General features: G+C 41.0%; 2 protein-coding genes across 10 annotated transcripts in view; one reads left to right on the forward strand and one right to left on the reverse strand.

Moving 5' to 3' along the window:
• Positions 1 to 579: 579 nt before the first annotated feature.
• Positions 580 to 25,856, forward strand: LOC145350181 (retinol dehydrogenase 7-like). 4 transcript variants are annotated; one of them, XR_013888168.1, is made up of 7 exons: positions 580 to 991; positions 2,658 to 2,699; positions 5,000 to 5,330; positions 11,082 to 11,340; positions 17,265 to 17,428; positions 19,443 to 19,770; positions 25,503 to 25,856. XR_013888168.1 is itself a non-coding variant. In XM_080199231.1 (6 exons), coding segments are annotated over exons 1-6 (858 nt in total). In that variant the 5' UTR covers positions 580 to 931; the 3' UTR covers positions 19,445 to 22,536. The 4 variants fall into 4 exon arrangements, 3 of the variants coding, with proteins under 3 accessions (XP_080055357.1, XP_080055355.1, XP_080055354.1); XM_080199231.1 differs by lacking the exon at positions 25,503 to 25,856 and having other exon boundaries at positions 19,443 to 22,536; XM_080199228.1 differs by lacking the exons at positions 19,443 to 19,770; positions 25,503 to 25,856 and adding an exon at positions 18,139 to 19,275 and having other exon boundaries at positions 583 to 991.
• Positions 21,756 to 25,856, reverse strand: part of lrp2a (low density lipoprotein receptor-related protein 2a) — a 298,347-nt gene continuing 294,246 nt past the window's right edge. For all 6 annotated transcript variants that reach the window (XM_080199227.1, XM_080199226.1, XM_080199224.1 and 3 more), the window contains one exon: positions 21,756 to 24,045. In XM_080199227.1, the coding sequence (XP_080055353.1) occupies positions 23,875 to 24,045 (171 nt within the window). In that variant the 3' untranslated portion in view covers positions 21,756 to 23,874. The remainder of the gene's footprint in view (positions 24,046 to 25,856) is intronic.

The raw sequence follows: 25,856 nt of genomic DNA on the forward strand, positions 1-25,856 counted from the left end.
GTTAGTGTATGCTTAAACTGGACAATTGACGGGCAACACGTCAGCTCAGTGACTATCACTGCTGTGCAGGTACATGGACCCGGGTCGGATCTCCGGCTTGGATCAACGTCAGTGGGAGTTTGCACATTCTCCCTGTGCTTGTGTGGGTTTTCTCCGGGTTCTCTGGTTTCCTCCCACATCCCAAAAGTTGTTTTTAGGCTGATTGGCGTCAATAAATTGCCCCTGAATTGGATCTCCCTTCGTCTGGTATACGTATAATTCCCTAAATTTCCACCCCCTTCATTGTGGAGTTCCACTAGAGGTAGTCAAAAACATCGACGGGCAACGAAAGACTTGAGTAAGGCACTCACTGAGTGTGTTAAAATGGGCGGCATGGGCTTGTGGGGCCGAAGGGCCTGTTTCCTGTGCTATGCCATTCTTTGTTCTTTGTTCTAAAAGAAGGCGAGCCGGGCTCACTAATCACGTTGAAATACGTATTTAAATAAACTTAAATACATTAGTCCAACCACCCATTTCTGGTGAGAGGCTGACCACGCTGGAAATCCTACTGTCGTAAAAAGGTGCCGGTTGTGAAAACTGGTGCCAATCATGCTAATCGCTTTTGCCCCACTTTACAACTGCGTCGTGCCTGAAAACAGGCACAATGCTGTCGTAAAATACTGGCCTAAGACTTGATGGGCCAAATGGCCTCCTCTGAACTGTATGGATTCTATGATGATTGTGATCCACCTGCTGTGAATAATTTCTACTTTGCTACTCCCCACTTACGTGGATAACAGGATGAACACAACCACCAAAGACAGCGCTTCTAAACTGTCACAAGGCATTTATAATTTACCTAAGTAGATCAGCAGTGATAATCCTATTGAAAAGCCTCAGCATTTTTATTTTGCACATTGCACTGAACAATCACCAGTCTGGCAAATCAGTAATGCAAGCCATGTCACAACATATCAATTGTCTTCCAGCGGAAGAAATATTTACTTATAATGTAAGTAACTCCAGCATAACTGTTTCTGATGTTTATCTTCATAATTATACAGGCTGAATATTCTGAATTTTATTTTGATCATTTATGAAGAAGATCTAATCACAGGAATCAAACTGCATTGTTAACATAGTTCCTTCAAAAAATTAGATAAACTTTATGAGATGTTATCTTTAAAAACTATATAATGAATAACTACGCAGTATACTTAACACAAAAAGGTACAGGATGGATATTAAAATCAAAAATGAATCTTGGGCAGGAAGCTACACTAAATGTGTTTATGAATTTTACAAAAATATATCTTTTACTTGGAAATGTGAAGACCTCATTTGCATCAGCTATAATCTTTCTCATGGCAGCTGAATGACTCGGAGCAAGCTGCTTAAAGGTTCTGAGGCTGACAGTGCTTATGACAAGTTAATTATGTGCATGTGCAAATATCAGTGAAACAATTCTACCCATGTATACTGCTCTAGTCACTAAACAAGTGCAGATCAATGTGAAAGCAAATTCTGAGATTGCAAGTAAGGCAACACAGCTTGTTCCTAAATACAGTGATGGAAAATCCATAAATATACTGTTTAAAATATATATTTTTTCTATATTTGTGTATTGTAAGCTATAGGCACAGGATTGGGCTTCTGTAGAATATAACTTACTTTATTTCAGAGAGGTGGTGGTAAAGTCAGTGGGCTAGTAATTCAGAGGCCATGGCATAGATTCTGGGGCACAGTTTCAAAAATGCAATTAATTAATGAAGTTCAGTTCGGAATTATGTAATGGTTTCCATGATTGTTCTAAAAGAAACCTATCTGGGTCACTGAGGGGAGGAGACCTCTTGTTCTTACACGTGACTTCAGGCAACATGGTTGACGCTTAACTGCCCTCTAAAGTGGCTGAGTGAGCCACTCAGTTCAAGGGCAATTAGGGATGGGCAACAAATAAAGGCCTTACTAGTGATGCCCACATCCTAAGAAAGAATTTAATAAAATAAAGAACGCAGTTGGCCACACACTTCCCTCTGAGTCAGGAACTGTGGGCTCAAATTTAAGGAAGGCACTTCAGGTGAGTGCCATGTTGTCTTTCAGATGAGATGTTAAACTGAAGTCCTGTCTGTGATCTCATGTGGATGTAAAGATCCCATGGTACTGTTGGTATTGTGGCCAATATTTACTCCTCAACAAAATGGTGGTTATTAGCATATCATTGTTTGTGAGAATCAGATCTGTTAAACTGTTGCATTTCCTATATTACAACACTTCAGAAGTACTTCATTGGGTATAAAGTGCTTCACAACAGCCTGTGTTTGTGGACACTGCTATATAAATAAAAGTGTTTCATTTTATCAGGAGGGTGCTTCACTTATATGCTTATGGCATCACATGTGTGATCGCAAATTCATTTAATTCATATTTTTAACAGCATCATATCTTCAACTTAATAAACAATACTTACTTGCTTTTAGGTCTATATGACTTTTTTAAATTGACTGAAAATCAAAATAAATCTAGCTTTTCTGAAATTAATGGCAAGTAGAATTGGGTGGGTTGGATTTATCTTGCAATATTGGCCAATTCCCTGTTGCCCATTTTGTTCCCACCAAAGTAGGATTTCACCCCCCTTTGTAAGATAGAATGAACTTAATGTGATCTCATTTTATTGTCAGGCATCTACCAATGCAGAAAATATTTTTGGAAATATCCTCCAGGTCAGTCCCTGCATGTCGCACATAATTTCTGGTTTCATCCTGACAACTGTGATGAATTCATTTGGATATGAGGAATGTTGTTCAGAATTTAGTAGGTTTAAACACTATGCAATACCATCCTAATGTTTGAACCAGCTTTGTGTGCACTATTAATTACAAACATCTTGCTGAGGCAAAGATAAGCTCTATAACAAAGGAGCTGGATGTTTATTTTAATAATACAAATTTAGCACAATTGGAACATAAGATCACTGTTCAGTTATTGCAAAACAAAAATAATCCTGCCATCAATCTTGGCTTCAAATGGCCTTGAGTGTGTTTTAAGAACTGACAAATCCATTTTGATATTGGGAAAATATTCAGGTAAAATGAAATGTGAGGAGGGATGTAGTGCATTGGAGACAGTTCAGAGAAGTTTCACCAGACTAATTCCAGAGATGAGGAGTTTGTTTTACGTAGGGAGAATGAGCAGTTTAGACAATACCCTCTAGAGTTTAGAAGAATGGGAGGAGACCTAATTGAAATATATAGGATGATAAAGGGGATTGATAAAATAGACATAGGGAGTATGTTTCCTGTTCTACAGCAATCTAGAATGAGATAGTTTTAGGAAAAGCTGGTAGCAGATTTAAAACAGAAATAAGGAGAAATTACTTCTCTCAAAGGGTGGTGAATCTGTGGAATTCAGTACCCCAGAGTGCGGTGGATACTGGGACATTGAGTAAATTTAGAGGAGATAGACTGATTTTTAATTGGTATTAGGTTGAAGGGGTATGGAGAACAGGCAGGAAAGTGGAGTTCAGTCGGAGGTGAGATCAGCCATGATCGTATTGAATGGCGGAGCAGGCTCGAGGGGCTGAACTGTTTAAAGTTTATTTATTAATGTCGCAAGTAGGCTTACATTAACACTACAATGAAGTTACTGTGAAAATTCACTAATTGCCGCACTCTGGTGCCTTGAGGGAGAATTTAACGTGGCCAATGCACCTCACCAGCATGCCTTTGGGCTATGGGAGGAAATTGGAACACCCAGAGGAAACACACAGGGAAAATGTGTAGACTCTGCACAGACAGTGGCACAAGCCACCTACTCCTGTTCTTAGTTCTTATGTTGTTAAATGGCATGCAATAAATAGGCTTTTAAGTTCAAAGGTTTTTTTTAAAAAAATTGTTGCTGGTTGAGTGCAGTACAACAAAGTTTCACTAGATTGGTTCCAAGGATCTAACAGTTCTCCTGCGAAGAAAGGCAGAGAGAAAATTGGATCAATATTCTCTGGAGTATGGAGCAATGAAAGGTGATCTCTCTGAGGCATGTAAGTTTCTGAAGGAATTTGACAAGGATTTGACTGAGAGGTTTTATTTTCTTCTGGCTGGGGAATGTAGAACACAGAGGGATACAGGGCAGAATTTTACGACCTCATCGTGCCCGTTTTGCCTTGGGAAAAATGTCATAAAATCGGACGTGATGCGACTAGCAGGAATGCTGTTTATTTTCGTGCCCATTCCCATTTTACTGAGAAAAGTAACTCAACACGATTCGGAGCCCAGCCAAAATGGGTGAAACGTCAATTTGCAATTTTTTTCATTCTTCACAATGTAATTAGAGAGCTTCACTCCTATTTGTCCCAGCTCAGCAACCCCATTGATAAGTTGTTGACAACCCTTGTTACTTGATCTCAAGTAGCTCCATCCTTTGTTGTATTTAATAACTAATAATTGAAGCTTTCACACACTACAATAATGACTTCACTTCAACAGTACTTTATAAGTTGTAAAGCAAATTGGAACGTCTAAAGGTCTTGTGGCTATAGAAGTGCAATTACTTCCTCCCCTCCCTCTCTCCCTGTCTCTTATCCTTCCTCCATCTCTTTCTTCATCCCTCCCTTCCTTCTTCCCTCCTTCCTTTTCTTCCTCAATCACTTCCTTCTTCTCTCCCTTCCTCCTTCCCTCTCTTCCTCCCTTCCCCCCTCCCTCCGTTTCTTCCTCCTTCCCTTCCTTCCTCCCGCCTTTCCTTCCTTCCTCCCTTCTCCCCCCACCCCCCTCCCTACCCCCCACATTTTTATTTAGTAGAATATAAAAAACCTGCATGATGGCTCTCAAACAAAGTTTTCTTGTTAATAGTAATGGGCAATGTCTAAGTGTTCTTCAGGGAGACTTTCCTTTCACATCCACCATGAAAAGAATGGCACTTAAAAGATTAATAATCCATGAATTAACTACACCATAACATCTTCATAGACCTCTGTACAGTTAATAAACATTCATAAAATAATTTAAACTATTGAATGTTCTTCTGTTAGCTGTTTCATACAACTCCTGTGTGGACGTTAATTCTGGGAATCATGATCTTCTACTTCCTTTGCTGGTTAATTAGAGACAATTTGCAACTCAAAAGTATCAAGGAGAAATATGTCTTCATTACTGGCTGTGACACCGGCTTTGGAAACTTGCTGGCCAAGCAACTTGATAAACAAGGGTTTCATGTAATTGCTGCGTGTTTCACAGTAAACGGAGCAGAGGGACTACAGACAGACTGTTCATCCAAACTGAAGACTGTTGAGCTCAATGTGACCAACCAAGATAACATTCAGAGAGCAGTGGAGTTTGTACAGGCACAGGTTGGAGATCAAGGTAAGAGACAGACCATAAATTATCCTCCTCTAGCTGTTTAGTATTGAGAGCACAATGAATTTGCTTCTTAGATATTCTTATTTGAAAAGAATATACTTACTGAGCAGCAGAACATCGGTTCATAAGAGTGCTTTTCTAAAACCTCCAGATAAAACAAAATCCTAGAACAAACAACACATAATTTCATGGTTGGTTTCCAAACACAGCTTATATTTTTAACTAGAATATTATTTCCTTCTCAATGGAGAAATAGTGGTAACGATCACTGTATCACTGTATCAGGTCTTCCTGTACCTTGGTTTACATACCAGTTAAAGTGACCTGGAAGTAATTTGACAAGGATGGCAATCGCTCATCAGGAATTTTTGATCTGCTGATAATATTCTTCTGCTAATTTATCTTACTCTTCTATATGAGATTTCATGCTCTGTAAATTAACTAATAATAATGGTCACAATTGGTCACATTACTTCAATTATCTTTTGAAAAGATTTGGAGAAAAGTGGCCAGAAACTGTAACGAAGCAATGTTCCAGAGCTTAAATGTAGTTTTTCTTTAGAAGACTGAAAGGAGAATTTAAACACGTCTCGCCTCAAAACAATAAACAACACAGATGAGACAATGAAAATGCATTAAGGATGAATTGGCAACATATTTAAGTGGTGTTGGGAGAATTAGTTAAGTATGTCCAATATAAAAAGTGGTTCCGGGGAGAAAATCATATAAAAATAAAAACATTGTGCAGGACCTTTGCTCCTGAGGCAGGAAAGATGAGTCAAGGCCCAGTGGCCCTTCATGCTCTCAATATGAGCTGTGAGATTCTGATAATGATGGTGGTTCCCACCTAGAAGGACCTGCTGACATAGGAATTGAGTCACAGCGATCTTCACAGATACCAGCAGCACTGTCCTTGTCCTGCTTTGAAACTTTAGCTTTGGGTGTGAGAACTAACATAGTTCAACCACCAGCTCCTTGGAGAAACATTGTCAGCTCTGATATTGCTCCTGGCTGAGGTGGGATTAGGAGAAATCCCTCGGTGGATACAGCCTTTTATTGAGATCTTGCTCCTTCTGCCATCTGTGCACAACTTCTCATCTTTATTATCTGTGCTCCATTTCCTCTGGCTCTGCAGCTCAGAGAGGACAGTGATGGCATTGCTGAAAACAGGCTTTCTCCTGACAGCTCTCCCAACAACACTGCCCTCCTAGCTGAAATCCAGCATCAATCCCTCGTGAATCCAAAAACCCTTTCCAAATTCCTTCACGAACACTCACATGGGACTTGCATTCACTATGTAACAGAAAACAAAATTTGGAAACACCTTACCTGAAAATCCCTTGATGATGTTTTAAAATTGCACTAGATCCCTTGGATCCCTTGTGCTACTGAATGCATGTTCATCTGAGAATGATCAAGAGTGAGCGTTAACATAAGCAGCAAGGCCTAAAATGGCAGCTCAATTTTCAAATCACCATGAGATGCTGTTTGACATCATGATCTGCCCACTTTGCTGACTTTGGGCACTTGAACGGCATGCTATGGAAATTTTGCAGTGACCATGCTTTAGACAACTGTTGAGGTTGAGATTATGGAATTATTTGCACGGCAGTTGGATAAATATTTTAAAACTTAAGAATTAAAAAAGAATTTAAAACAATGCAGAGTAATACAAGAAAACAAAATCAGATCAAAAATCCACAGAATAAAGAACAACAAAGAACAAAGAACTGTACAACGAAGGAACAGGCCCTTCAGCCCTCCAAGCCTGCACCTATCATGTTGTCCTATCTAGACCAACTGCTTATATCCCTCTATTCCCCGTCTGTTCATGTGTCTATCCAGATAAGTTTTAAATGTCGCTAACATATCTGCCTCAACCACCCTACTTGGCAGTGCATTCTAGGCCCCCACCACCCTCTGTGTAAAAAACTGCTCCTGCCATTTATTTTAGAGCTCCCACCTGAATTGGATCACCTTGCATTTGTCCAGATTAAATTCCATCTGCCATTTCTCAGCCCAATTTTCCAGGCTACCTATGGTGGACCAAGTGGCCTAATTCTGCAACGTGATTCAACCTGTAGAACTAATTTAAAGAAGAAACCTTCTTCAATATAGCATTTTCATGACATCCAACAGTGCTTCTGCCAACAAATGACTTGTGAACTACAGGGACTGTATTTATTTTTACAATGTTCCAAAACTTCCAGCACCTACAACAACAACATATTCATATAGGGTCTTCAACATGGCAAAGCAAGAGTAAACTTTTAACATCTAAGGGCTGTCCATCAGCCTTGCAAGTTGGCCATGCTAAGTTGCTCCTTAGTGTCCCAAGATGTATCAGTATTGGGGTCGGTGGGACCTGTTCGGGTGGGATGGGGTGGGTCTGAACCGTGCTGGGACCAGAGTCCTGGTGAATCGTGTAAAGAGGACTGTAGACAGGGCTTTAAACTAATTAGGGGGGGGGAGGGTGTGAGGGTAGGTGACATTAAGAGGCCTAAAGTTAAGGAGAGGGTACAGGTAAAGGTAGAGGCCGAGGATGTCCAAATAATAAAGGGAGTAGGGGGCGTGAGTATGGTTGGTGGCGTTCCGGCAAATAGGGTCCAGGTGAAGGCTGGGATGAAGGCTCTTTATCTGAATGCACGAAGCATTCGGAATAAAGTGGATGAGCTGGTGGCGCAGATCAGCACAAATGGATATGACCTGGTGGCCATTACAGAGACGTGGCTGCAAGGTGACAGGGACTGGGAGCTGAATGTCCAGGGGTATCAAGTGTTTAGGAAGGATAGGCGGGACGAAAAAGGGGGGGGGGGTGTAGCTCTGCTGATTAAGGATAGCATCAGGGTGGGAGCAAGGGATGATATAGGAGCCAAAGAGCAGAAAGTGGAATCGTTGTGGGTAGAGATTAGGAACAGCAAAGGGAGGAAGACGCTGGTGGGTGTCGTCTATAGGCCCCCGAATAATGATCTGGAAGTGGGGCGGGCTGTTAACGCGCAAATAAGTGCGGCGTGCAGGAATGGGACGGCTGTAATTATGGGGGATTTCAATCTACATATTGATTGGTCGACCCATGTTGGACGCGGTGGGCTCGAGGAGGAGTTCTTGGAATGCTGCTGGGATAGTTTCCTTGAACAGTGTGTGTTGGAGCCGACGAGGGAGCGAGCTATCTTGGATCTGGTGTTATGTAATGAGGCGGGTAGAATTAGGGACCTTGTGGTGAAGGATCCTCTTGGGGAGAGTGATCATTGTATGGTGGAGTTTCTGATGCAGATGGAGGAGGAGAAAGTGGGTTCCCAGACACGTGTCCTTTGTTTGAACAGAGGGGAGTACGGTAGGATGAGAGAAGAATTGGCGAATGTGGACTGGGGGAGCGCGTTGGAAGGTAGGTCTGCTGAGGAGCAGTGGAGAATCTTTAAGGAGATCTTTCTTGGTGCTCAGCAGAAATTTATTCCGATGGTTAAAAAGGACCGTAGGAGGAGAGGTAATAAGCCGTGGATAACGAAGGAGGTGAAGGAAAGTGTTAAATTAAAAGCGGAGGCATTTAGAGTAGCTAAGAGTAGTGGGCGAGAAGAGGATTGGGAGAGGTTTAAATGTCAACAAAGATTGACAAAGAAATTGATAAAGAAGGGTAGGATAAACTATGAAGCTGGGCCAGCGCTTAATATAAAAAAGGATAACAAGAGTTTTTATAAATATATAAAAAGGAAGAGGCTGGCTAGGGTGAACGTTGGTCCTTTAGAGGATGAGAAGGGAGACTTAGTGGTAGGGGATGGGGAAATGGCTGAGGTCTTGAATAACTTTTTTGTTTCGGTCTTCACGGAGGAGGACGTGAATAATTTGCCGGGTGTTAGCGATGGAAAGGTGGTAGGACAGGAGGGTCTTAATGACATTACTGTTACTAGAGAGGCGGTGCTCGACAGACTGGAGGGGCTGATTGTGGACAAGTCCCCAGGACCGGATGGAATGCATCCGAGGGTTCTGAAAGAAATGGCGGAGGTGATAGTGGATGCCTTGGTGATTATTTTCCAAACGTCGCTGGATTCCAGGGAAGTGCCAGACGATTGGAAAGCGGCTAATGTTACGCCGTTGTTTAAGAAGGGTGCCAGGCAAAAGGCGGGGAATTATAGGCCGGTTAGTTTAACGTCTGTTGTAGGTAAAATGTTAGAATCCGTCATCAAGGAGGAAATAGCGAGGCATCTTGAGGGGAATTGCTTGATAGAGCAGACGCAGCACGGTTTCGTTAAGGGGAAGTCGTATCTGACAAATTTACTGGAGTTCTATGAGGATGTGTCTAGGGCAGTGGATAGAGGAGAGCCGGTGGATGTGGTCTTTCTTGATTTTCAGAAGGCGTTTGACAAGGTACCTCACAAGAGGTTATTGCAGAAGGTCAGGGGACATGGAGTTGGGGTAGGGTGTTAGCGTGGATAGAGGACTGGTTGTCAGATAGGAGGCAGAGAGTGGGGGTCAATGGGTGCTATTCGGATTGGCGGTTGGTGACTAGTGGAGTGCCTCAGGGGTCGGTGCTGGGGCCTCAGTTATTTACCATTTATATAGATGATCTGGAGGAGGGAACCGAGTGTATGGTGTTGAAACTTGCTGATGACACCAAGATTGGTGGAACGGCAAATTGTGCGGAGGGTGTGGAGAGTCTGCAGAAGGATCTAGATAGGCTGGGCGAATGGGCCAGGAACTGGCAAATGGAATTTAATGTTGGCAAGTGCAAGGTGGTCCACTTTGGTAGGAATAATGGTAGGAAGGATTATTACTTACGTGGAGAAAAACTGCAGCAGGTGACAGTGCAGAGGGACCTCGGGGTCCTTGTGCATGAGTCGCAAAAACCCAGCTTGCAGGTGGTCAGGAAGGCGAATGGGATGCTGGCCTTCATAGCGAGGGGGATTGAATATAAAAGTAGGGAGGTCTTGCTGCGGCTATATAGGGCATTGGTGAGACCGCAGCTGGAGTAGTGTGTGCAGTTTTGGGCGCCGTACTTACGCAAGGATATTTTGGCCTTGGAGGGAGTGCAGAGGAGGTTTACTAGGCTGATGCCGGAGTTAAGGGGGTTGAGCTATGAGGAGAGGCTGAATAAACTAGGCTTGTATTCGTTAGAGTTTAGAAGAATGAGGGGAGATCTCATTGAGACGTATAAGATGATGAATGGGATGGATAGGATAGAGGTGGAGAGGCTCTTCCCGCTCAGAAAGGACAGTAGGACTAGGGGGCACAGCCTCAAGATAAAGGGGGGGCGGTTTAGAACGGAGTTGAGGAAGAACTTCTTCACTCAAAGGGTGGTGAATCTCTGGAATTGTCTGCCCGTTGAAGTGGTGGAGGCTGCCTCGCTAAATATTTTTAAGACGCGGGTTGATGGGTTTTTGATAAGAGAGGGGATTAAGGGTTATGGGGAGAGGGCGGGAAAGTGGAACTGAGACACGACAGATCAGCCATGATCTTATTGAATGGCGGGGCAGGCTCGAAGGGCTAGATGGCCTACTCCTGCTCCTATTTCTTATGTTCTTATGTTCTTATGTGTAGGTTAGATAGATTAACAATGGTAATTGTTTAAAAAAAAGTGTTATGGAGATAGACGGGAGAAGAGCGCTGTCATTCTTTGTCAGGGAGCCGATGTAGACACAATGGGCTGAATGGCTTCCTTCTGCATATTACGGATCCAGTGATTCTATTTCTATACAAAAAGAAGATGTGGCCCTCCACAGACAATGCAAAATTATTTACCATTATTTATCCACCCTGCAGGTCTATGGGGTTTAGTGAACAATGCTGGAAGAGCAATTCCAATAGCACCCACAGAATGGCTGACTGTGGAAGATTTTACCAGAGTCTTGGATGTTAATCTGGTTGGACTTATTAACGTCACACTTCATTTCCTTCCACTGGTGAAAAAAGCAAAGGGAAGAATTGTGAATGTTGCTAGTGTCATGGGTCGCATTTCATTTGCTGGTGGTGGGTATTGTTTATCAAAATATGGAGTGGAAGCTTTTTCAGACAGTTTAAGGTAAGTGTTCAGTAAGAAATCTGGCAAACAAATTTACAAGTTAGAAAATATGGGCAGGATTTTACGGCTTCACCCATGCCAAAATCATAAAATCCCCTCTGAAGTCAATGGACCTTCCCATTGCCTCGCCATCTCCAATTCCCATGGCAGGCTGGTAAATTTCCGGTGAATGATTAATGAGATAATATTAAGACAATACATCCATATGGTCAACTTAAATGTTCTGTTTGCTAGTTCATTTTAAATTCTGTATTTTGTATCTTAGGAATATGTGTAAAATCTCTAAACTTGTTATCACCTGAAACAAATGCAAAAAGAGTGGTGACTATGTCAGCACATAGCAGGTCACAATGCAAAATGTGTGGGTCAGTTACAGGATGACATATTTACTTTGCCTGCATTAATTTTGCATAGTAAGAAGTCTCACAACACCAGATTAAAGTCCAACAGGTTTATTTGGTATCGTGAGCTTTCATAGCACTACCCCTTCACTCACCTGATGAAGGAGCAGCGCTCCAAAAGCTTGCGTTACCAAATAAACCTGTTGGACTTTAACTTGGTGTTGTGAGACTGCTTACTGTGCTCACCCCAGTCCAACGCCAACATCTCCACATCTTAGTTTTGCATTGCAGTCTCTATGAGAAAAGACTCAAGGAGGTGTCATTCAAGACACAGTCCAAATACATTAATAAAAGCAAATTACTGGGGATGCTGGAATCTGAAACCAAAAGTCAAAATGCTGGAAAATCTCAGCAGGTCTGACAGCATCTGTAAAGAGAGAAAAGAGCTAGCTTTGACAAAGAGTCATCTGAACTCGAAACATCAGCCCTTTTCCCTCCTTATAGATGCTGCCAGACCTGTTGAAATTTTCCAGCATTTTCTCTTTTGCTTCACGGTCCATATACATAAGAACATAAGAAATAGGAGCAGGAGTAGGCCATCTAGCCCTTCGAGCCTGCCCTGCCATTCAATAAGATCATGGCTGATCTGTCGTGGCTCAGTTCCACTTTCCCGCCCTCTCTCCATAACCCTTAATCCCCTCTCTTATCAAGAACCCATCAACCCGCTTCTTAAAAATATTTAGCGAGGCAGCCTCCACCACTTCAACGGGCAGAGAATTCCAGAGATTCACCACCCTTTGAGTGAAGAAGTTCCTCCTCAACTCCGTTCTAAACCGCCTCCCCTTTATCTTGAGGCTGTGCCCCCTAGTCCTACTGTCTTTTTTGAGCGGGAAGAGTCTCTCCACCTCTATCCTATCCATCCCATTCATCATCTTATTATACATCCTGGCTTAAGGAAGCAAAATCAAATTGCCACCCTAGGGTGAGCCTTTCCTACTCATAAGGAAAAACATTGGTCTAAAGAGGAGATTTTGCTCCTTCTCCATATAAGAATATCAAGTTCAGAAGAGCATGAATGTCATGATGGTGAGTTCACCGACAACAGAAACCAATAAGGAAATCACATACAAAGGCCTGCTGAGATGGCCAATCTTAGAGAAAATGTCAAGGCCCCAGAAATAATGAAAAACAAGAATAGATTAGCAATAGCTTCTACTTGCACATCAGAAGAGGAGGAAGAAATAATTATCCCTATTAATAATGAGAAGGAATTCAGTATTGGACAGAAAATAGGTACGATAAAACAGGTACTTTGACATTGGCTATTTTAATGTCTAAGGTGATAAATAATGGCTCTAAAGATGTACATGTGCAAAATATGGCAAGCCTATTATTTGACAAGATAATTAATTTAGAACTTAAAGCAGACAGAGTTGAAAATAAGCAATTCGTTTGATATTTTAAAAGCTTTTGGGTGGGATTTTTCCAAAACAGTTCTAATTGTCAAATTTGCAAAAACTAAAGTAAATCCCTCCAGTTTTTTCAGTGGGATTTTCCAAATGAATGCCCCACCCTATGTGCACTGCCGAACGCCCGAGCATGAATATCATTAAAAATCAGGGGACAGAGCCTATTCCCCCTGAAGAGACCACAAACATAGTGCCAAGTGGGCCACTGCGCATGCACCAATCTATCAGAACAGATATCAGTGCATGCGCAGTAGCCCCTCATTGTCGGTCTCCTGATTGCTGGCCAGCTCGATCGCTGACCAACCCCGTGATCCTGCATCGCTGAGCCCCCCACCCTCTGATCACTGGTTCTAAGCCAGTCTTGATCACTCCCCCCCACCCCCTCAGACAGCCCCAATGCCATACCCCCCACCTCCCCACCTGCAGTCCTGACCCCCCACCACCCCCACCTCAATGGCCAGCCCCAACCACTGGCCTCCCTCCATCTGTCACCAAGTGCAGAGTAGCATTGGGACCCCTCATCCCCACTGATCGGCACCCCACAGCCCCCCTCCTCCAATTAGGCCTCCATGCCCCGCAGCCTGTCACTGTGAGGCAACATTACTAATTACTGTGCCACCCTTCTACAAAAATTGAATTTAAATTCCATTGACCAACCTGATGGGGTTCAAACCCACGTTTTCCCCTTCCCAGAGCATTTGCCTAGGCCTCTGGGTTACTAGCCCAGTGACATTGCCATTACATCACTATCTCCCTCCTCCCATCTCCCAGTCCCATTACTCTGGCAGAAGTTGACAGATCTCTTCTAGAAGTGTAACAGATTGATGCTTTATGCACTTATGTTTTCTCCCTAAGGGTTCAGCTAATACATCTGTGGAAATCTCAAATGTATTGCATTTCTTTGCAACCACTTTATTGTATGTAATCCCAAATGAATTGTGCTGATTCATTGGAGTGCCAATTACCCAAGTTGTATACAGCTTACCCATGTATTATGTAAAAGTCTGGTTCACCCCATGCTACCTCTTTCAGACAGTGTGACTTCTGCCCTTAACCACATTGTCCCTGTGGGATAAAGGAGTGAAATAGTGTAGAGTACATCGTAGCTTTAAGATTTAGTCAGCAGCAGACGAGAAACAAGTGCCTGTAAATTCTCAACTAGTTAAAGGCGTTGTGAAAGTGAGGTAGTCATCCTGGTGGACCTGGAGTGAGTAGGAACGGTCTTTCATGTATGGTGAGTGTTTTGGTCCGGAGTGAGGAGACTGAATTTAGCTCAGGTGACAGCTGTCTAAGGAAGTCGGGATGTGGCTGTATGTACAAGGAAGGGTGGTAGCTGTCCAGAGTTTGTCAACATATGGCTGCATATGGAAGGAAGGTCACATTGTAATGGACACACAAGGTTTTGTGGGACACAGAAGGAGCTGAAAGACTTAGGATACATTATTGTCTACTGAAGGTAGATCAATCATGATAGAGAGCACACCAGAATGATTGAGGATAAATTAATGTTGATGTTGGTAGAGTTCAGGGTAATTGAGGGCAGATAAAGGATAATAGAGAGGGTCAAAACCGATGCTTTTTTGATTATGGGTGACTTGGGTGGGTGTTTGTGTTGGAAGGGTGAGTCTCAAGTCCAGTGTGCCAGGTTTGGCAGAGAAGGGGAGTGGTGTGGGGTGGTGGGGGTCGTGGGGAGCAGCTCTATGTTGACAAACAGTTGATCAAGGGTGATGTTGGTTGGCTTGAAGGTCATCAAAGGCATGGCAGGGAAAATGGGGGCAAGGGAGATGGGGGCAGGGAAGATGGGGGTGAGGGTGGTGGAGGGAAGGTTAAAGGTAACTGTGGGAATGTGCAGGATGATGGCTAGCCACTCCAGGTTTCCAAATATAACAGCTATTCAGACAGTTCCTTTCAAGCAGGCAGAATGACAATGGTGGTGTGTATGAAGTGGATGCCTGTTCGGGTGCTATTTAAGTATAACCTGTGAGGTCAACAAATTCCCACACAATTGGCCAAGTCCCCTCCATTGTGCACAGCTAATTGGCTGGCTGGTATGTGGTTGCACACGGCTGGTTTCTGAGCAGAAGTCCCATGCATTTCCTGACATTAAGTCTCTCGCTACTCCAACAGAATTCCACCCACTATCCTGACAGGCATCTCCATTATTCATGCTGACTCCTGCTAATGCTGTGCTGCAAGACATTCCTTCACTACGCCCAGAAATTTGCTTTTGGATAGACCCTGAACAACAGCAAACACTAGATTATACCTCAATCTGAATCTACAAACTGGTTAATCCAGGCAGTCAATGAGCTCTTAAACTAGCTTTCCAGTCAGCTGGAATTCTGTTTACTAGTTATATAATAGCTCCAGGAGTCAACTGTGGCTGTGCTTTTATTGCACAAAATGAAAATAAGCAAAAATCACAAGACTGTAGTGAACACAACAGGTCCCCATGTCACCAGGAAAGGGAAGAAGCCATTTCATAGAACTTGATCTTTGTGGACAGCTTTCTTCAAGGTCAATGGTGAGCATTTTTGCTTTGCCACAGACTGCAAAATCCAAACCAAGAGAACAAGAGTGCTTTCTCTACTTGAAATGCTTTAACAATAATACACTTCACTAGGCAAGGGTTCAATGTTTAGCTGCCATGTTTATTTATAGAGAGATCTTTAATCTTCAATAAGGATTCTAAAAGGGAAGCCAGCAAAAGTATATTACAAATAGAGGTCCCACAGGCACACACCATACCAAAGGAACACTGCTTTTGTTTTAGTGATGTTTCTCACCCTCAGGTAATCTTAAAAGAAAAAGATTTTAAATCCTCTTATTGAGAGGAAATAAGAACATAAGAAATAGGAGCAGGAGTAGGCCATCTAGCCTTTTGAGCCTGCCCCGCCATTCAATAAGATCATGGCTGATCTGTCGTGGCTCAGTTCCACTTTCCCGCCTTCTCCCCATAACCCTTAATCCCCTTGCCTATCAAAAACCTATCTACCCACGTCTTAAATATATTTAGTGAGGCAGCTTCCACCACTTCAATGGGCAGAGAATTCCAGAGATTCACCACCCTTTGAGTGAAGAAGTTCCTCCTCAACTCTGTTCTAAACTGCGCCCCCCTTATCTTGAGGCTATGCCCTCTAGTCCTAAATCTTTCCCCAAGGGTGCATTTACACTGAATTCGTGATAGTTTGGTGTGACCACAGCCAAAATCCAATGTCAGGGCCTAACCTGTCATGGAAGTAATGCAATAAGACTTTGTAATGGAGAAATACTGACTGTGCTTTAGCCAACTGGACATTCATGTTTGGAGTCCAATTATGTTGCGTGAAGCACTTTGGGCTTCCCAATGATAGGATTACAGATTATGAAATAATCTTTTGATAATATGACACTTAGCATCCCTCCGCACAAATGGACCACTTCAAAGGAAGCCTCTGTTTAGCACTAACCCGGGCATTGTTTCTTGGCACTGCTGTCCTAATGCTGGAGGCAGTGTCAGGGGCCATGCCAGAGGGCAATGCCAGGGAGCAATGCCTAGGAGCAGTACACAGGCATATCCCTGGCCACCATAACTGATATACTTATCTGTGTGCCCTGACGGGTTCCCTTTGCCAGGTTCAATTGGCCCAGGTCTGTTGTAAACTTCACTGGTGGGGGAGATCCAAATGTGGGGAAGGCTGCAAATGATATTGAAATGGTGTTCCCTTCATTGCATGGCAGGAATCCCATTATGTCACTGGCATGAGGGGGTAACAATCATATTATGTGATCCCACCGGCGAGAATTTCATTTATCGGCACTCGTGGGATTTTGGCCTGTTTGCGTGAATGGCAACTGGGTCACAAAATCTGGCCTCTCTCTCCAAAGGTACTGCCAATCTTGCTAAATACTTCTGGTATTTTCTGTTTTATTTCAGGTTTTCAGCATCAGCACTACTTTACTTTTGGGATTAATGTAAACATCACCCATAGCTCTAAGTAAAGCAGAAAATAGGATTGAATATTTTGAGAGACAGTCGATTGGTTGCTCTTCCAATTTAACATACTTTCTAACAGCATTTTCCAAAGCTTGTGAGTAGGCAGATCAAACTGAAATCTTGCGATTTTCTGTGTAGGAGGGATATGCAGCACTTTGGAATCAAAGTCAGCATTATTGAACCAGGTTTCTTCAAAACAGAAACTACAAACTTAGAAATTATTGAAAAGAATCTTCTACAGCTGTGGGAGAGACTCACTCCTGAGACCAGAGATCACTATGGGTCAAAATATTTTGAACAATGTAAGTCTAATTATCAGTAACTCATTTGTTCCTAATACATGAGTGAAAATCTCTACTTACAGAGGAGCCGTCCTGTTGTGATTAATCTGTTATTTGATACTTTAAATATTTCATTATTTTAAATGCGTAGCCTGGAATTCTCTGAACCTGTTCACCTTGCCCTTGCTGCCAGCAAGAATGGGGACTTTGGTGCTCAGCCAAAACTGCATTCGCTGCAACAGGACCAGAGAATCCCAGCCACGGGTGAGGTGAAGAATTCCAGCCATAGTTTTTGATTTTGGTGTGAATATGTCCATTGCTTTATTTGCTAACATGGAGTTAAAACTATAAAGCATAATTCTTCTTCACAATGTATGATTATGCTCGAGGTGGCATGGTGGCACAGTGGTAGCATTGTCTCCTCATAGCACCAGCGACCCCAGTTCAATTCTGGCCTTGGGTAACTGTCTGTGTGAAATTTGCACGTTCTTCATGTATCTGCATGGATTTCCACCAGGTGCTCCGATTTCCTCCCACAGTCCAAAAATGTATGGGTCAGGTTGATTAGCAATGGTAAATTGTCCCTTAGTGTCGGGACATTAGCAATGTGGAATTATGTGGATAGGGCCTGGGTGAGCAGGCCTCCTTCTGCACTGTAGGGATTCTATGATTATTCAATAAGATGCTTTGAACAACATTCCCAGCATAACTTACAAGTGTTTGTTTTCTAGACATTAAAGTACAACGGTTTTCAATGCTTACACTGTGTTCTGCTGATCTCAAGAAGGTGACAAACTGCATGGATCATGCTCTGACAGCCAAGTATCCACGGACACGTTACAGTGCTGGATGGGATGCTAAGTTTTTCTGGATTCCCATCTCCTATGCACCAACATTTCTAGCAGACTGTATGCTGTGGTTGATGTTACCTAGCCCTGACTATAGTTTGAGAAAATCAAAATCCAGGAACATAGTTGATGTATAATTACAAAAAGACAATTATACTTTACATTGACATGGACAAATCAGATAACATATTTCTAAGCTTTGAATTGGGTAATGTAGATCTTGTTCACAAACAGAATAACTAGAAAGTCAAGCATAAATTTAATTAACTCTCTTTACAGTTCACAAGTAAGAAATTCTGGAGTAAGAGAGATCAGAATTATGTCTGCAATAATAAATTAAAACTGATGTCTCCTCATTGTTTAGGTAAGTGTACTTCAGTTCTGAATTTGAAAAGATTATAAAAGCAGGCCTTTTATTAAAGTCCTACTTTCCAACTCAGAGCTGTTGGAATATTTGCCACAGAGAATGGATAAATGGTTACAAGGCTCTGCCTTAAGTTTCTCTCAAGTTTTGAGTAATGACGCATTCATACAGAATGCTACTGAGATGCTTCATGCTGATGTTTCAAGTCATACAAATATTTCTCACTCACATACAATAAATCTATATTCTCCTTAAGTGAGAAACTAAACTTATCCAAGTCTATAATAGTAGCATCATATTTTCTTAAAGTGCAATTGTTAATATTTTGTATTATGAACTATATTGTAATAATGCACTGTTTCTATTTTTATTCACTGAATCTTGTTTTTCCCATTAATAGCTTGATTTTGCTTTGTTTTATTGCCAGTATTGTATCAAGAGGTCTGTTGCTAATTTTAAATACCAAATCTTAAATACCAGAGTGAATAAGAATTGGAGTGGAAAAACAAGTATATATACGGTTTGCATGGATTCAAATTTTTTTGATAGTATTTGTTTTTTAAATTCTTTCTAAAAAAAACTCTTTTACCCTAATGCTAGATGAATGTATGTGGAAAGGACAGAAAACACATATAATAAAGATGTCCAGAAATTAATTATAGAGTTCTCTGTATGTTCCTGTCCTGAACTACACCAATATCTATATGCCTAATGAAGCAAATGCAAATCAATAAAGTCCATGATCTTTATATATCTGTAATTCATCCCAAAATATCCATGGATTGTAATAGAAGTATGAACACCTTCTTTTATTGTCTTACAGAATAGAAAGTCCATAAAACATAGTGCTTCAAGGACCTGAATGAAGAAACTACAGAAGTGAAACCATTAATGGAGAACATAGTTACACTGCGTAACTTTTCCACTTTTATGGAGTGGGAAAGTGTGAAACTTGGTGCATGATTGCACAATACCGGCGAAGTGGCCAATAATATATCACTGAAGTTTTCCCTGCTGTGTTACGTGCACCATGATAAAAAGATCCTGTCACTCAAGGAATGCAGGGCTGTGAATAAAGTCTCTGGCTGAAAGTGCAGAGATCGGGAATGTGTACAGATTTGCTGCACACAGTTATATATGCAATATAACAGGTGAAAGAATAACAATAGAGTGACATGGTGGCACAGTAGTTAGCACTGCTGCCTCACAGTGCCAGGAACCCAGTGGCACCAGAGTGTGACACCGAGGGGATTTTCACAGTAACTTAATTGCAGTGTTAATGTAAGCCTGATTATGACACTAATAAATAAGCTGAAACTTAAACAACAACTTGCATTTAGGTAGCTCCCATTTCATAGAAAAATGTACTAAAATACTTTACTGATTTATGATCACTCAAAACCTGATGGCAAGCTAGTCAGGAGATATTAGGAGGATAACAAAGAGCCTGGTCAAAGATGTGGAATTTAAGGAGAATATTAAAAGGATGAGAGGTGATGAGGCTCAGGAAATAAATTCCAGAGTATATTGAGACAGAGATGAGGATGTTTTTTTCTCTCAAGAGTTGGGAAAATTTAGAATTTTCTTCTTAAAAAAGTTGGTTGAGGCAGAGATTTTGAGTATCTTTAAGATATATGTAGATAAATTCTTGACAAGCATGCAAATGGAAGGTTGTTGGGATGTGAAGTTGAAGCTAAAATTTGGTCAGCTATGATTTTATTGCATGGTGGAGCAGGCTTGAGGGAGGTTTTGGGATCGGACAGAAAGAGGACATATCCCTTTCCTTCGTCCTCTGCCACTTTTCTTCTGGCTCACATCCAACCCTTGTTCTCCCCGGGCCAGAGAAGAAGAATATAATGGCGATGAAGCTGGTTGATCATTGTGATGGAGAAGAGATTGGGTGAAATATCACACAAAGACTGTAGCTTGGCAGTTGCATGAGTTGCAATGTGGAATGGAAATAGTGGAAAAAGGGGTGGCTCAGTGGTTAGCACTGCTGCCTCACAACGCTAAGGACCCTGGTTCACTTCCTGGCTTGGGTCATTGTCTGTGTGGAGTTTGTATGTTCTCCCTATGTCTGTGTGGATTTCCTCCAGGTGCTCCAGTTCCCTCCCACAGTCTGAAAGATGTGCTTATTAGGTGCATCGACCATGCTAAATTCTCCCTCAGTTGTTGGAGTGTGGCAACTTGGGGATTTTCATAGCAAACTTCACTGCAGTGCTAATGTAAGCCTTCTTGTGATGCTAATAAATAAACTTAAAAAAGTACCAAATTTAAAATCGGATCAGATGTATAGTGGGCAGTTGAGTCGATATCATCAATTCTGCATCCTTGAGTACTAGATAACCCAGTACCCAGGGCTGGGTTCAGCTGCAAAGCTCTCCATTCATTTTTGAATATTTGTAAGGGTTTATTGAAAAGCTTTTGTTGCAAGTTTTTGGCAAATACACTATCAAACTGGATGTCATTAATTGGGTTAGGAATAAATAGGCATATCTAAGATTTAACCTATGACATGTTCTGTTTTTAATGCTTAATTGATGCAGAAAGGCTGAGATTAAATTAAGTAATGAAATAAAGTAAAATTCAAACAATGACAAACATTATTATCCCTGTAAATGCCTAATTATTTATTAGGATTTCTAAAGCACTCTCTTTGTGTTGTAATCTGAATGATTCACTGGAATATATGGATGCTATTTATTTTAACAAAATATATGTTCCACCAACAAGGCTGTTAAAGAAGAGAATCCTTGTGAAAATATTAACAAAAATATTGTTCAGCATTATCTTTAGTGTGGTGCTTCAAAAGGCAACATTTAAGGTTGGATTTTCTAGCTCGCCCCAAAACTGGAAAATCCAGCCCAAGGTCAATGGACCATTGCATGGTCCGCCCTCTGCCTGTTACGATTCCTGTGGCAGGCGGGATGGGAAAATTCCCATTTTTGTCAATAGCCAATTTGATCATCCACCTGTGACGTCTGGTGCGATGATGTGCAGAGGGGCGATTCAGGACATCATCACAGCAAGCAACATTCCTGAAAGTAACTAACTGTGAATTTCTTCCAATGAGATGCTGTTTTGAATGATTTTCCCCCAAACTTCCTTCCAGGAAATGAACTAAGGGATAACGAAGTATGATAAAATAACAAAATTTATTAGATTTATTCAGCAGTAGATTTCTTTTCCAGTAACAGAAATATTTTTTGATCAAAGTACAATATAAATTCCACCCTAATTAGAATACATCCAACAAAATTAACATACAAAGGATTCTAAAATATTCAATTTCTTATGATGTAAAATATATAAAACTATGATCACATTAAGTACAATCAATATTGAGTAGATGTGCAGGCCTTTAACTAATAAATTTAGGCAGCTAGTCTCGGCCATTTACAGGACAATTCCAGTCTGAATTGTACTTCAGTGTGAAGTAAGCCAAGATGAATGGTCATCCCAATCATTCCTTGATTCATGGAGGATAGGATATCATATCTGGGCCAAATCATTCTTAGAGTTGTTCACGTGAGGTATATATTTACAGTGGAATCTGTTTGAACAGCTACCTGCATCCACTGCTACATTTCCCATTAGTTGTATTTTCCAGTTTTTAAAAAAATTGTATTTACTTTTCACAGTGTTGATTGTAATTAAAGAAATATCTGACAATCCCAAACTGCTCTAGTAGTTGAAGACCAGTAGAAAAATTACCAAGGATATAAAATGCACAAAGCATTTTATCATCAAATGGATGATTCTGCTCACATTTTGTAATTGGACCAGAATAAACTACCTTCATTTGATTCCTCTGCAGGCTTCAGTGATCAGAATAGTATCGTTTTCACCAATGTTTCCCTCACTCCACACAGTTTGTTTTAAAAGACATGCACCATTTTGGAACTAGGAACAAACTCTGCTCTTTCGTATTGTTTCAAGCATTGATTGACAGGAATTAGGATTCAATCTAAACCAATTAATATGACTCTCTACCCCTGCTGCGCTAAGGCAAATTAATTTTTAAAAAGTGGAAGGCACAAAGAATAGTTTCATCAATGACAAGCTTTTTTCCCAATCTATTCCTATATTTAATCTACACAAAAAACATTATTTAGCAACTGTTATGATTGTTTTAGCATTATAGACCAGTATAATGTCTTCAGGCTATGCACTTTACCAAGGGTGGAGTTTTCAGGTCCCCCTACACCCCTAAACTGCACCCCCCCCCCCACCCCCCAACCAGTGGGATTTTCCAGTCCTGCCGAACACGTGGACTCTTGGCTGCACTTTACAGCCCCACCCTCCACTGTTTCCGACACAAGTTCTGTAGCTACCATTTTTGTAAATGACACATTGGTGTTCTAAGATATTTCCCTTATACTGTCAGGTCCTACTCTCAACAGTCTGCAGAATTACAACAAAATAAAAATGAACAAAATGAAATTGTTTACATTTCAAAAGAAACTTTCGTCAGAATTAACAACATGAAACAATTGTGAAACAGATTTTTTTTTAATAAACATTTAATTTTGAATAACTGAACGGACTTTATTTTTGGAAACAGCTTCTTTGTCTCTCTGAATTAGTGTGTATCTAAATTACATATCCGGCTCTCTGTGATTAACAGCTCGTACTGCTTACTTTGATGAGTGACCATATATTACGGAGTTTGCTGCATACAAATAATTGAAATGCAAAAACTCCAGTGTACAGATGTTATTCTATATATGTGTTCTGCTGTTTTTGTTGTGTCACAATGTATTTGTGAAGAATTCCTTCATGTGGCACGATCAGTAGTTTTCACATTTAGAATTAAAATTTTAAAAAAATTTTAAAAATTTTAATCAGTAGTCTCACCTCAATCTTTAGGTTTCCACAAATTTGCAACCTTCAATATAAATCAGCCATACCCTTGGCAACATAATTGACATAATCTCTTCAAATTTACAAATGTACAACATATTTATAACATATCTCAAACTTTTACACAAGTCCAGTGCAAAGAAATACATAGAGTACCTCTGGATTAAAAAGTCTTCACAGGCAAAAAAGATAAAAGTTGGTGTAAAATATCACTGAAGGCAAAGAAACAGACAGACCACCTCTTACAACAGCATAGATTCATTCTAGTTATCTTTAAAAGTCTTCCTGTACCGAAAAATTTCTGACATATCCAAGTATGCTGGCTGTATATAAAAATATAATGTATCATAGGAAAGAAAGTCTGTCGCCTTTTCTCCAGTTGAGCATTGGAATTATGCATTTGAATCTTCTTTGACAAGAGTAGCTGTATCTTTGAAAGTATTTTCTGTTGGACTGTATGTCGCGGGCTCATCTTTTTTTGAATAAGACTTACTTGGAGATAAAGTATGAGATGTGGCAGCAGTTTCTCCAAGTGGATTACTTGCCTGTTGCTGTTTCTGGCACTAGGAGGTGGAAAAAAAGACATCCGTGTCAAAGTTCAACTACACAAAATGCATGAAGTAAACTACCCTAAGTAAACATTCCTTCAGAGTACTGATTACTAGACTATTTTACCTTCTATATTATTATTTATTTTATTAGTGTCACAAGTAGACTTACATGAACACTGTAATGAAGTTACTGTGAAAATCCCCTACTTGCCACATGCTGGCATCTGTTCTGGTACACCAAGGGAGAATTTAGCGTGGCCAATGCACCTAACCAGCATATCTTTCAGATTATGGGAGGAAACCGGAGCAGCTGAAGGAAACCCACCAGACACGGGGAGAACATGCAGACTCTGCAAAGACAGGGACCCAAGCTGGGAACTGAAGCCGGATCCCTGGCACTGCGAGGCAGTAGTGCCAACCATTGTACCATCGTGCCATCCATATTAACATAGAAAATTCCTGACTAGTCAATTCTATTAAACTAATCTGTGTCTTCCACCTTCACTTGATTCTGGTGTTGGAAGAGGAACAAAACAAATGGCATGGTTGTTCTGCAGCATCAGAGTTGTACGGTTAACCAGAGGGGTATTGAATTCAACAATTGGCATCAACTGGCATCCACAGTCCACATTTCTTCAACTTTGTCAATACTTTCTTGATGAAAGGCAAAGACAGCAATTTTCTGACATGCCTAATTGGTTGTGCCCCGATCAAATGATGTAAGCCCCTGGGCTGCCTGCAGCTCAGTATCAAGCACCTTGCTGCACCAATGCATGTGTCCTCCTCAGAAAAACAAAATTAGCTATAATGCTCAAATTTCAGTAACCTTTCAAAAACCACAGCCACAATGCCGCACTCACTAATTTGAAAATCAAACTTTAAATGTCAGAGTTCTTCAGCAAACAGCTTATGTGCCGCTCGGTACCATTTCATATTGGTGTTTACATTTTTATTCTATCCAAAAAAACCAAATTCAAATTCCAATTCAATCCAATTCACGGTCCCCACAAGAGAGACAAACAAGATCCAAGCAGACAGGACAGGGGAATTGCACCCCATCTTCAGTTTGATATGATGCTTCAGCTTAGCCAAAAGCCAAAATGGCTTTGAAAAATTGCATCCTACTCATTTTTATGTTGATCATTAACTCTACCCTTGCCAGGGAGATTCACCTGCCGGATCATTGACTCTGCCCTGGAACCCACAGTGGGGCCAATCAATAGTAATGTTTGTGCAGGCACAAAGGATTATCTAAAGAAAATTCTTGTATGGAAATGTGCGTTTAGTGTGGAGTGCATTGAGGTTTATTTCCGTCAGAAAGGTATCACATTGTTCCACCACAGAATTTTTAAGTGTTTAAAATACAACAAAAAAGACCGTAATTCCATAACTAACCCATTTACTTTTTTAATAAAGAATGTCCTGGCTTAATTATAAAAGATACTTATTTTCAACATTGCTTTATACAGATTAAAACACCATCAGACCTTCCTTTCTGCCACAAGATAAAAGCAAAATACTGAGAACGTTGGAATCTGAAACAAGAACAGAAAATGCTGGAAAATCTCAGCAGGTCTGGCAGCATCTCTGGGAAGAGAATAGAGTCAACGTTTCGTGTCTAGATGACCCTTTGTCACAGCTTACTTTCTAACTGTTGTGCAGTAGATATTAATATTCAAACATACTGGTTTTACTTTTTAATTCTGCAACCGTGTGGGGTATCAAGGACAATGGTAGATATTTTGTTCCTTATACTTTTTAAACAAAATCATTGAAAGTGTTACTACACAATAGAAAACCCATGTTATTCACTGTGAAAAGAA

The sequence above is a fragment of the Carcharhinus amblyrhynchos genome, chromosome 11 (genome assembly GCF_965287045.1).
Source record: "Carcharhinus amblyrhynchos chromosome 11, sCarAmb.v2.hapA, whole genome shotgun sequence".
NCBI lineage: Eukaryota > Metazoa > Chordata > Chondrichthyes > Carcharhiniformes > Carcharhinidae > Carcharhinus > Carcharhinus amblyrhynchos.